The 13,082-nt window shown below is 47.1% G+C and overlaps 1 protein-coding gene across 1 annotated transcript in view; it reads left to right on the top strand.

Moving 5' to 3' along the window:
* Positions 1 to 1,414: 1,414 nt before the first annotated feature.
* Positions 1,415 to 13,082, top strand: part of ITPKB (inositol-trisphosphate 3-kinase B) — an 87,953-nt gene continuing 76,285 nt past the window's right edge. The window contains exons 1-2 of the mRNA XM_081903880.1: positions 1,415 to 1,749; positions 7,834 to 9,707. Coding sequence (XP_081760006.1) covers positions 8,034 to 9,707 — 1,674 coding nt within the window. The 5' untranslated portion in view covers positions 1,415 to 1,749; positions 7,834 to 8,033. The remainder of the gene's footprint in view (positions 1,750 to 7,833; positions 9,708 to 13,082) is intronic.

Raw genomic sequence — 13,082 nt, 5'->3', positions numbered from 1 at the left:
ATTTTATTGAAAAAGATGCAGGGGATGGAAGATGTGGGGAAGTCCAGTAGATCATGAAAAATTGTTTTGTAAAGTAAGATTTCTTTTTTGCTTATAACCTTTTTCCTTTTCTTTCTGTAAAACTGCCTTTGTTGAATAACTGACGATGTATCTGACCTTGGAAAAAAGCAAATAAAAACATTATTATAAAAAAAAAATAAAAGTCAGATACAGTGGTACCTCAGGTTACATATGCTTCAGGTTACATACGCTTCAGGTTACAGACTCCGCTAACCCAGAAATAGTGCTTCAGGTTAAGAACTTTGCTTCAGGATGAGAACAGAAATCATGCTCCGGCGGCGCAGCCGCAGCAGGAGGCCCCATTAGCTAAAGTGTGCTTCAGGTTAAGAACAGTTTCAGGTTAAGAACGGACCTTCGGAACGAATTAAGTACTTAACCCGAGGTACCACTGTAGTTGTTTATTTCCTTGACAACTGATGGGAGGGTGTTCCACAGGGCAGGTGCCACTACCAAGAAGGCCCTCTGCCTGGTTCCCTGTAACCTCACTTTTCGAAGTGAGGGAACCGGTAGAAGGCCCTCGGAGCTGGACTTTAGTGTCTGGGCTGAACGATGGGGGTGGACACGCTCCTTTAGGTATACTGGGCCAAGGCCATTTAGGGCTTTAAAGGTCAGCACCAACACTTTGAATTGTGCTTGGAAACCTACTGGGAGCCAATGTAGGTCTTTCAGGACTGGTTTTATATGGTCTCGGCAGCCACTCCCAGTCAGGATGCTGGACTAGATGGGCCCTTGGCCAGATGCAGCAGGACTCTTCTTATGCTTGGTCTGGGTCCTGTGTATAAAAATACACTTCAGGCCTCAAGACTTGGGTTAATCTTGCCAGAGCACATTCCCAAAGGACCGTTTCCCCTTTTCAGTGAGCAAAGTCAAGGCCGCACCTCCCTGCACGAAATTAAGACTGAAAAAGGAAACGGGCTCCAGGGAGCGTTTGGTGGGGGGAAGCAATGCATGCACGCTCCTACGTGGGCACATTGCATTATTATTGCCTGGCGGGTGGCTTTGAATGGAGACCCCGGCTGCAAAGCTGCAGCAGCCCCAGCTTGGGATCTCGTTCTGCCAAAAGGAGCTGAAAAGGTTTTTAAATAGCTGCAGCAAGTTATACATAGTAAGAGCGAGCGAGGGGTGGAAAAACGGATGCTGTATCTTTAACCCACAACGGCTGGAGCAGATTTTGTTCTGAGCTAGTTAACAATGGAAACTTTTTTTTTAAAGTGTTTCCCTCCATCGGTCCTGCCAAGCACCAGAGAGAGAGAAAAAAAATGAAAAGAAACTTGTTCCGCTGAGTTCAACCCCAGACAGGCTCACAACTTCCTTCCTGCTTTCCGACCCCCTCCCCTCCCTACTCTCTCTCTCTCTCTCTCTCTCTCTCCCTCCCTCCCTCCCTCTCTCTCCCGCACATTCAACAAACGTTGAAGAAGCAGCCAATGACAAGGGCGGTGTTGCAAAAGTCGAGCGCTGAGCACGGCGGCAGATCGGCCAACAAAACAAAAGTTCTCGATTCTGCCGACCGAACCATTCACTCGCTCTTTTTGCAGCTCGGCTGCGGGAAGAGAGAGGAGGGGCAGTGAACGGACGCCGAAAAAAGCTGCGATCTGACTGTTGGAAATAATTTCTGGGGGGTTTGGAAGCCTGCGCGCCTTGATGCTAGGAGATGTGAACTAAAGGTGCAACAGTCTCTCTGCGGAACAGGTAAGGCCAACCTCTCCTATTTCGCTCTGTGCATACCGACACCCCCCCAGCTCGGCCGAGGGGATCGCTCCTTTCGCAGACCCTGTAGGAGCAGAAGAGATTTTTAGGCTGAGTGCGCGGGCGGGCAACGGCGCACACATTTCACAATGGCTATTTCTCAAGAGGTTGCCGAACTGCGCTCTGCTCAACTGGCAATGGGGCTCCGAGTCCTTGCAGGTTCTTTTGCCCGGGGGAGCCTCCGACAAGCTGCCTTTTCCGGGCAAGATCCGCTTGGAGTACAAAACCCCCAAAAGTTATGCGGAGACTTCCAGAGAAGCGAATTGTATCCGTTACGATGAGAGGCGGTTCAGCCAACGGAGTTAAATCTGCGATGGGGGTGGAGGGCGTTGAGATGCTGATCTGCAATTACTCACCTTTGTTTGTTTGTTTGGGTAGACATCGCCAACATTTGTTTGCCCTGTGTAGCGTGACGGTAAGGCATCCATCACGGGGTTTAGACTGCGCATAAACACACATGGCCACGTCCAGCATGTTTACCCAATATCTAATGCACATCGCCTCCTTTCCTCTCCTTCGGCATTTGGACGCACTCAGAGTTTCCATAAAGGGAGCTGTAATTTTAATGAGCCGTTCAGGTAGCACAGAGAGCCAGCTAGTACGCCACGGTTGACTCCTGCCCCCCCCCCCCATAGATGCAACACTGGAGAAAAGTGTGCCTTGTACTTAATCGAGTCACCAGAGGTATTTGCAGAAACAGTGTATGCAAGAATTCTGCAAAGTAAGGTATATGTAAACACAGAGATGCACAGGGAGTCCCCACAGGAGTGCATTCAGGTCCACAGCTGTGGGTTTTGTTTTGCTATACAAGCGTCGTTTTACATGGAGTTGCTTGGAAATGTGGAATTGCAAGAAAAGTGCTTAAAAGCAGAATTGCAAATATGCATACATTATGTATAAAAGCAGAGCCACAAGGCATGTCATTTGCAGTGTTCTGAGAAGCCATAGGCAACAAGGGGAGGGGGAGAGGTAGCATATGTGCATAGCAATGTCAAGAAAAAAGCAGGGAACATAAGCATAGCCTTGGTCCAGAGGGTTACACAATCCTAAGAACAAACTCATGCTAATATGTGTAGCTATGCACAGCGGGTTTAGTAAAGCAATTAATTGTGCTCACAAAAGCAGTACTGCTAATACTAAACATGGCGCTCAGCTTTAGGAGTCCATATCTAGTTTAGTTGTGATATTTGGGGGACTTGAACAAGCCACTTTTAACCTTAGAAATCTTGTAGCAACAACATGGGCTTTGCCTTCCTTGCGAGGGTGGAGTTAGAATGCAAGGAATCACAAGTGGGGGGAGTGCTCTGGCAGAAAGGTCCAGCTTGTGAGATTTCCTTTGGCATCTGGCTGGCCATGATGAGAACAGAATGCTGGACTAAGTGGGCGTTTGACTGATCCTTCAGGGCCCTTCTTACGTCATTATGATTTGCAGCTACGGAGTGTTAAAAAATAGTGCGAAAACTTAAAATTCACCAGCCAGGTTGCTCACTGGGACAAGATGGTTTAAGCTAGCGGTTTTCAACCAGGGTGCTGTGGAATCCAGCAGTGCCTTGAATGATGTTCAGGGATGCCGCAGGCAACACTTGCCTCTGTCCTTCCTTCCTTCCTTCCTTCCTTCCTTCCTTGATGCCTTCTTGCATCTCTGCCTCCCAAAGACTTGTACAGCTGTTGGTTGCAGCAGCCCTGGCTACAAGCTCCACAGGCAAATTGGTGCCTCTGGGGCTCATCAGGGAGTGCTGGTTGCTGGGAGCTGAGACGGCCTCAGAGTAAGCAAGCAAGCAGCCCAGCCAGCCAGTCCTCCAGCCCTTGCTGTTGGGAATGGACAGACAAGTCCTAGGCCCCTGTGTGGCAGTGTGAGGAGGCATCTCTCTTTGGGGTGGGGCAGCTCAGAGACCAGGGGCAGCAGCAGCGACTGCCCGAAGGACTCTCAAGGAAAGGAGGCTAAGTGAGCACTCCACAAGGGAGGGTATTCAATAAAGGGTGAGAGGCCGCCAGCTCTGCAAACAAGGGGTGACATAATCTGGCTCCTGAGCTCCACAAGGGTGCCGCAGAAAGAACATAGTTGGTCAAGGGAGCCGTGGACTCAAAAAAGTTGAAAATCTCTGGTTTAAGCATATAACACCAAAAGTGGTCCAGTTGCACTGGCTGACCATTAGTTTCCAGGTCGAATTCAAAGTGCTGGCTTTGACCTACAAATCCTTAAATAGCTCAGGACTTCGATATGTTTAGAGCCACCTCTTCACATATGAACTGATCCGGACCCTGCTATCATCATATGAGGCCCTTCTTTGTGTGCTTCCTCTGTGACAGGTCTGGAGGGTGGCCACACAAGAATAGGCCTTTTCTGTGGTGGCTTACCACTTGTGGTATGCTCTCCTCAATAGGCCTTCCTGGTGCCTGCGTTACAGTGCCAGGCAAAAACATTCATCTTCTCCTAGGCCTTTGGTTAATTGAACAATCTATGGCCTTTTAAACTGGGGAGGGAGGTATTGTTTTTGTTTGTTATTATGGTGTGTATTTCTGTGTTTTATATTTTAATCCGCCCTGTGATCCTTGAATGAAGGGCAGTGTAGAAATTCAATTAATTAATTAATTAATTAATTCATAACAATCATAATATTGTTGCAATTTCCAGCGTTTTGTGGCACTTGAAATGAACAAATTTATTGTGGGTTTTGGGGAAGAGTCCACTTAATCAGTTACGTAAAGTGTCGCTCTTGGGACTAAACTAGACAAGGCAAAGGAGATCTATGAATAGGAACTCCTACATTTTTTTTTTAATGCTATTAATAGCTGTGGGGTGGGGGAAAGGAATTCCGATCTGGACCTCAGTGATGAGGGAGAGGATGTGAGCCCTTTCGCCTGTGCAATTTTCCTGATTAAAATTGCTTCTCCAGCTGTTATTAGCACCATGTGGCAAAGCATACAGGTATTGGTGAAGAACTGGGAAAACAATGCAAAGGGATAGGATTAAATACTCTTCTATCACCATAATTCAGATTATATTTGCCCATGGCTGCTTTTTAAAACCATAGCCACTCTAGTCCATAGTTCTCTCTAGGTTGTGCCTTCAGAGGGTGGAAATGTACAGTGCCCACCAAGGCTAACACTTTTGTGCATTTGATGCAGGGCACTTGAACCACTAAAGATTGTGCCACAATAAATGTGTTGATCTTTAAGGTGATACAAGGCTCACTGTTGATAACATTAACTCTTGACTATTTACAGGGTGGGACATATATGTTCAGGGACCAGAAGCCTATAGTGTAACACCACACAGGGATAAGATGTTCTTTTTACTGATGACCACTAGCATCATAATAATCTTCAAAGGTTTGCACTGAAAGATGAGAGAAATTCCACCATCTTAATGATTCTTTAGCCACTTTGTTTTTAAATACAAAAGGAAGTGCATCAAGGAATAACAATTCTGTTTTAGATTATCTTGAACAGGCATCACAAAAATTGGTGCACACAGCAACACTGCCCTAGAATACTTCAATCGCATGTGCTTATTGAAATATATAGGGATCAATAATAATAGTCACATCTTTTCCTCTAATGTAGGGATAGAGGCATTTGGCCAAGTGGCACTGGTATGGGATTCTGGTAACTGCATTTGCAGCCAAACCCTATGCATATTTACTAAGGAGTGATTCCCATGAAATTCAGTGGGGTTTATTCTCAGAAAAGTGTGTAAGACTAGATTCCCTCCATGAAGTAACTTCACTCAGGTTTCAGCATGCTGTCCAGCATCTCACAAATTCAGAATAGTAAACTACTGAGCAAAGCTATGTAGCAACTACAAATGTGCTTAGGTGCAGTGGTACATAGTAGCATGGTTTGGTAACTCTCATCTAAAATTTGTGTCTTATGAGATCTTGTAAGTAAAGGTAAAGGTAAAGGGACCCCTGACCTTTAGGTCTAGTTGTGACTGACTCTGGGGTTGCGGCGCTCATCTTGCTTTATTGGCTGAGGGAGCTGGTGTACAGCTTCCGCGTCATGTGGCCAGCATGACTAAGCCGCTTCTGGCGAACCAGAGCAGCACACGGAAACGCCGTTTACCTTCCCGCCGGAGCGGTACCTATTTATCTACTTGCACTTTGACGTGCTTTCAAACTGCTAGGTTGGCAGGAGCAGGGACCAAGCAACGGGAGCTCACCCTGTCGCCGGGATTCGAACCGCTGACCTTCTGATCAGCAAGTCCTAGGCTCTGTGCCACCCGCGTCCCATCTTGTAAGCAGACAGATGCAAAAACCAAATGCTTATTCATGCAGCCAGGCACATAAAATTGCCTCTTAGAAGTTTTATTTACAGTTAAGCAGCATACAAATTTTGTAAAATAAATAAATAGGCAGCTGAATTCACAGAGGTAGTCACAATGTAAAAGACATTAAATGCACACAATAAAGGTCTGCATCACACAACTTATCATTGCTGAATCGGGACTAGAGCAAACCACACAAATGCGTATAAGACTTAAAAGCTGTAAGTGTTTCTATGCCCAAAGATTTAGTGGCATTATAAGTTACAAACACAACAGTACACCCATACATAATAATATATGCACCCGTACCAACTCTGGTATAGGAGGAAGTAACTGTGTATTGTGTGACCCTACACATATTTAGTCATAAATAAATCCCAGTAAATTCAGTTGGTGCTTATTCTCACAAAAGTTCCTAGGACTGCAACCTTGGATAGGTCATTTATACATGAAGTAACTCTGCCTAGGTTTCAGCAAGTTGCCCACAAATTCAAAGCATATGCCAAGGTATATAGCAACTGACAGTGTGCACAGGTACAGTATAAGGTAGTATGGTATAAAATAAAGGAATGGTGTGAAGTAGGATAGCTTACATCCAAAGAGACATGTCAGTAGCTCTATTTCCCTCAGTCTTGTCATGCGTTTTGTCTTTACAGCTCAATTTTCCACTTCAAGTAGGCCTTCACACAGTTAGCCCCATGGCCATGGGCAGCTGCCCCCAATCAAGTAAATAATAAAAAATGCTTAACTAACTGACCAATTGTGTCACCGGTAGCTTGGTTCGCCCCCCCCCTATAAATCCTGCCCTCTTAACATAAATCCTGACTACGCCCATGATTAGGCCCATTAGATTTGTGAGTCTCTTGGCATCCCCACCCCAGTCTCTCAGTCCTACATCTAGGGCTGCCCATTACACATTCCCCCACAGCTTTTGCCTCCAAGTCTAAGACTTTTATTTGCCCCACTGTGCCCCAATCTTTTTGATCTCTTCTAATAGCATCCTCCCTGGACTGCCCTGCTCTTGGGGGGGGGGGCTATTGGGTTGCTTTTTTAATTTTTTATTATGTATTTTGTGTTTTTATATCTTGATTTTATTCTGTGTACTGCCTGGTCCAGAGGCACTCGTGTAGGCAGATCTCACTTCTCCCAATATGCCTGTGACTGCTTACTTTAGGGAAAGTTACTCATCCAGCCGATATAAGTGCTTCCTTTCCTTTCCATTCTATTCCATTCCATTATTTATATATCCCCGAGGCTGTGCCATGGCATTGAAATCAGAGGGGCTATGATTTTGGACTAGTATGGTCTCTGTAGGTACGGTTTAATATTGGGTTTAATGGATGAAATGCTGGATTTGACCACTGTACGGTATGTTCATGGGTTTCCCCTCTCCGCCTTACATTAAATACAGTGAGGCGGTGGGTAGGAAATAATGGGTCGGTTGTTCGCCGTTGAGGGTTTTTGGTTTTTTCCCCCAGTCGGATTTGAAATAAGGTTCCGTTTGATATCTCCGCTGTCTGTGGAAAGGCACATTAAATTGAGTCCTGGTTTGTCGTGCGGGCATTTAAACGCTCTCCATAGTTTTAAGAGGAGAGCCTGAGCCGCAGCTACTCCCTCACGGCCGCCAGCCCGGCCCATGATCCGCGAGCTTCGCCGCCATTGGCCGAGCCGCGCACGTCGCGGCCAATCAGGGCGCGCGGCTAAAGACGCCTCGGTTTTCCCGCGCTCACTGTCCCTCTTCTCTCTCCCTCTCTCCTCAGTTGTTTATGGAGCGGCGGGCCGGGGCCAGCACACCGCCTCTGCGCTTCTTGGGCTGCTCCCTGGGCGATGCTGCAGCCGCCGCCACTACTACTGCCGCCGCCACCGCCGGCCCTGAGAGGACGTGGGCTGCTCGGCAGAGGCTGACCTGGGAGGAGGAGAAGGTGGCGGAGGAGGAGGAGGAAGAAGCGGACCCTTTACTATGGCCGTGTCCTGCTATACGCTCAACAGCCTAGTGGTCATGAAGAGCGGCGAGGAAGACGAGGAGAAGGGCGGCTGCGGAGGCGGCAGGAGCAAGACGCCGCCCGTCACGCGCAGGCAGGTGCTGCCTGCTCTGGTCCCGGGAACCGAGAGGCACAGCAGCTACTGCCCGCTGCCCGGGCGCTCCAGCGCTCCAGCCGCCACCCCAGCTTTTCTGTTCCCGCCGGCGGAGCCGCTGCAGCAGCAGGCAGGGGGCGAGGAGGAGGCTGCGCCCCGCGGGCCCCGCCGCCGGCTTAGCAGCCCCAGCTGGGCGAGCCCCCCTGGCCGCTCGCCTTCGCCCGGCTTGGAAGAGGCGCGCAGGACGGCGCGGCTCCTGCAGCGGCAGAACGTGCAAGTGACTCAGAAAGTGGGGCTCTTCGAGGCGCACATCCAGGCGCAGAGCTCCGCGGGCGCCTTCCTCCTCAAGAGTCCCGGCGCGGGCAGGAGGAGGAGGTCGCCTTCGCCCAGCCCGGCTCGGGGCGCGCAAGTGCTTGGACGCGCACCAGAGGCGGGGTCGAAGCAACGGGAGGAGGAGGAGGCGACCGTCGAGGGGCCGGAGAGCCCCCTGGCCCGGCTAGAGAACGCGGCGAGGACGCCGGAGCAGGAGGCGGAGAAGAGAGAGACGGGCTCTCCGGTTGCGCAAGGCGCGATGGAGACGGAGAACGGACCCCTTCTCAGAGCCCAGCGCCCGGAGGAGGAGATGGGCGGCAGGAGAACTGGAGCGCAGGAGTCCGAAGAGTTGGAGAGCAAGTCGCCTCCGGCGCGCGTCTCCGAGGAGAAGGAGAAAGGGGACCCCTCGCCAAAGGCGCACCCTTGGGGCGCGAGGGACAGGGCGAATGGGGCTTCCAGGACGCAGGAGGAGAGGAGGCCGGGGTCCGGTGGGGGGCAGGACTTGGAGAAGAGAAGCGGCTCCTCTGAATGCCAGGACTCCAGAGATGTGGTGACCGCGAGGAGATGTCAAGGGGCGACGGGCAACGGGAGGCAGCTCCTGGAAGACGATGCGCGGCGTGCCCGGGGGCCGCCCAAGGTGAGCGGGTCCTCCAAGGCTCCAGATTTCTTAGAAGGCGCGCAGGGGAGGAGCGGCTTTCGTGGAGGGCAGGGCTCCGACGCGACGGAGAAGCCCCTTGGAGAGCCGCTCCCGGCAGGAGACCCGCCTTGTGTTGCCAAGACTGACGGCGAGGAGGGTAGCAGCAGCAGCAGCTGCTTGCTAGTTGCGGAGTGCTCGGCGAAGAAGCTGCCGCCGGCACCCGAGCCTTCCCCAGACATTATGGCTGAAGCTAACGGAGCTGGGCTGCAAGAGCAGCAGCATCCTGGGGGGCAGCAGCCTCTGCCTGGGACCTCGGCAGCCCTAGAGCAGCAGGAGCAGGGAAAGCCCCTGATGGAAGCTGAGAGTTGCTGCGGAGGAGGAAGCAGCATCCCTGCTGTCATAGTGACTGACCTGGGTGCTCAGGAGGAGGAAGAGGCAGGAGGAAGCCCCCGAAAGAACATGCCTGCCAGGAAGTTGTCTTCCTCCTCAGCCTCTTCCACTGGCTTTTCCTCATCCTGGGAAGAGTCTGAGGAAGACATCTCCAGCGATCCCGAGAGATCCTTGGACCAGAGCCCAGCCTTCCTGCAAACCCTGGATAAACCAAGAGTGGTAAGTTCTGAGCAAAGCAAGTGTCAGACAATAAGAGAGATTACCAGCAGGTTTCTCAATAGCTTGCCTCTGCAGGTGATGGGCGAGACGTCTCCTCTGCCCGTTTCGGAAGGGAATCCTCTTAAAGAGGAATAAGTTGTTCACTCACTTTTCAATCTGTTTCTGTTCTGGTGCTTATGATCGCTTTACTTTTACTTTTGCCTTCCCTTAATATTTCGTGTGTTTGGCTCATTCCATCAAATTTCATTCTGCTAAGAGTGAAATGAGATAACCCGCATCTTCACGCTAAGGAGTCACACAACTGATGTTTCCATTAGGTGTGTTCATCATTATGTTGTGCGGGAAATCTGGAAAATGGAAACAGAGTTCGGTGGGGGAAAGGAACCAGAACAGGGTGGTAACACCTCATCTTGAGGGTAAATCCAGGGGTGCCAGGGGTGCAATGGGCACCAGGGCTTCTTGTGGTATGACAGAGACCACCATACACTCAGAGTGGTTTGATTTAAACAAAGGTGATTTAAATTGTTTGAATTGTTAAGGAAAAAGAACAAATTAAAATGATTGATTTAAATGCAGTTTCTTATTTTGAAATTCCTGTAAATTTGCACAGGCATGCTTACTAACTGGTTACTATAATAATTTAAATGTATTAGCTTTTAATTAAATAGAGCCTTTAAGCATAGCTGAGTCAAGAGACACATTTCTCTTTGGCACTCTCTTTACACATTCAAGAATATTAAACAACATCTCTTACTTGATGGCTAAGTAAGAGTATATTTATTTGGAAGGAAGCCCCACTGAAGAAAGTGGAACTTCTGAAAAAATATTGCACAGAATTTCACTTTGAAGTATTGAGACCATAAGGGCTATTATCTATTGAGCAAAATAGTGTTTATTAATGTGATTGAGAGAAATGTCCATGGCATTTGGTTAGTAGGCTCATAAATATTCATAACATGAGAACTGAACATATTGCAGAACTCAGGAAGTTGAAGGGTTTAATTAGGAGTACATGATCACCCATATGGGCTCTGTGGATGATCCTGGCAGTATACAAGATGGCATCTTTTGGATCCTAGTACCAGTGACGGCTTGCTAGACTCTGGGTCCAGGAGGAAATCAGCAATAATAAATTCAATACATGCTTCCCTTGTGTCATTTATAATGCTTAGCATTATAACTGAAATAGTTTCACCCAGTGCTATTTTTTACACAAACCTTTCATTAACTCTGTTTGATAGATGGCCATAATTAGGTTTTAAGATATTTTAAGATACTTTAACATGTTTGTTTATATAGGAGAGACAACTATAATTAATTACTTCTGAAATAAAAAAACCCCTATTGTTTGAATGTTCAAAAATAGGATTTTCATTTAAAAAGACATACACACCTTCCATTTAAATCTCCCCAGCACACACAGGACACTTACTTCAGTATGATCAAATTAGTTTCATATGAATCCCACAACAGTGACTGTAGTTGTTGACTGGAAACGGGGTGTTGGTGGGGATGCATTTTTTTTGCACCCGTCCTGATGGTTTTCAGATTCTTGTGGGCCTCTGAGTCCAAGTGTCCAGCTGCCCATAATTGAATTCCATATGGATTTTCAACCTAAGATGAGGGCAGAAAGTCATCTCATAGTGGGAAAAATAGTTCGGGGCATTTGTTAGAGCTGAGAGAGCTTCAGCTGTTAACACTTGTCCCAGATGATTAGGAAAAAATCATTATTTGTCATCTTCTTCAAAACCCAAATTTGCTAGCTTGCCAGACTCTTCTGTTTCATTGCTAAGACCCCTTCAGCTGTTATTAATCAGGAATGCTTCATGCTTTTATTCTCAAGTAAAAGACAAAGCAAGTACCATGCTCCCTCTGTCTGACTTAGCTATTTGCACAGAAGTCATAGCCACTCATAACCTGAAAATTGTTTGACTATAAGAGAAGTTCCAGACAGACTTCAAGAAGTATCTGAAAGGGAGAAAATAATGTTTTTGACACATTTACCTAACTGAACTAATGTCTTCATCTTCAAAGGGCAACATCCACAAGCTTAGCAAATGTATGGTAGTCTGTTGATTATAATGATTCTATTATAATATTTTAGCAAACCTATCATTTAACTATATTAAATCATACTCGTGTCCATTTTTATAGACATGCATAAGATGAGCAGGTTGTTAATAAAACATTATTATTATTATTATTATTATTATTATTATTATTATTATTATTGTTATTGTTATTATTGTTATTATTATTTAAACTTAGTAGTTGCTTGTCACCCAAACAGTCCCCAAGTGAATTACATTTTAAAAAAATACATAAATACATTATATCATAGAAAAGGTGGGGGAATCATATAACACATTCATATTCCATACAACATTTTGGAAAAAAGGAAAAAACTAAAACCGCCCGCTTCCCATAACAGTGATGGAAAACATTGGCAACACCTTAGCAATAAACAAACAAACAAACAAAAATCCCATCCACCAGCATAAAAAAATTAAAGCTCAACATGGACCAAAAACCTAGTCCAAAAATCATTCATGTCAACATTGTGATTTTTAAATCTACCCACTGTACCCAGAATTCTAGGGTCAAGGCCAGCTGCTGTATGTCAGTGCAGGGTGGGTCCTCCAGGAATGGTCTTCATCAAGTTTCTTGATCATTGTCAATTGAGGCTCAGGTGGCCCCTGTGTCTAGGAGTGCCTTTTATCGGCACTGACAGGTACGTTACCAATGGCCATTCCTGAACAGGGATAACCTGACTACTGTAGTTCATGCATTGGTAACCTCAAGACTGGACTATTGCAGTGTGCTCCATATGGTGCTGCCTTTGGTAGCCTCTGTTGGTCCAGAAGCTTCAAGTAGTGCAGAATGCTGCGGCTAGACTAGTGACAGGCATACATGATACCAATGTTAAAAGGCCCATACTACTTTCCCATCCACTACTGAGCCAGGTTCAAGATTCTTCTACTAGTGTAGAATAACTTAGATGCTGGATACCTTAACAATTACATCACCCTTCACACCCCAAGTCAATCACTGAGATTGTTGGGGAGAGCAGTGTTAGTGGTTTCCCATGGATCAGAAGCACGAATCGTATAGATGAGCAATTGGGCCTTCAGTGTTGTGGAACTCCCTCCTACAAGAAGTTAGACAGGGACCGTCTCTGCTGAGTTTCAGATACCTAGCCAAGATTTTTATTTCAAGAGGCCATTGCACCCTGAATGCTTCTTAGATGTTTTTCTTTGTCTTAAAAAATATTTTAGATTTTTAACTTCTGGTGGTTTAAGTTATGCTTTAAATTTTGTATGTTGTATATTTTATTGTTGTAAGCCCCTTTGGGACCTAGATGGTGAAAAGGCGGGA

Source organism: Podarcis melisellensis (genome assembly GCF_964234715.1).
Source record: "Podarcis melisellensis genome assembly, chromosome: 3".
Classification (NCBI taxonomy): Eukaryota; Metazoa; Chordata; class Lepidosauria; order Squamata; family Lacertidae; genus Podarcis; species Podarcis melisellensis.
This window is presented reverse-complemented; position numbering and strand designations above follow the sequence as displayed.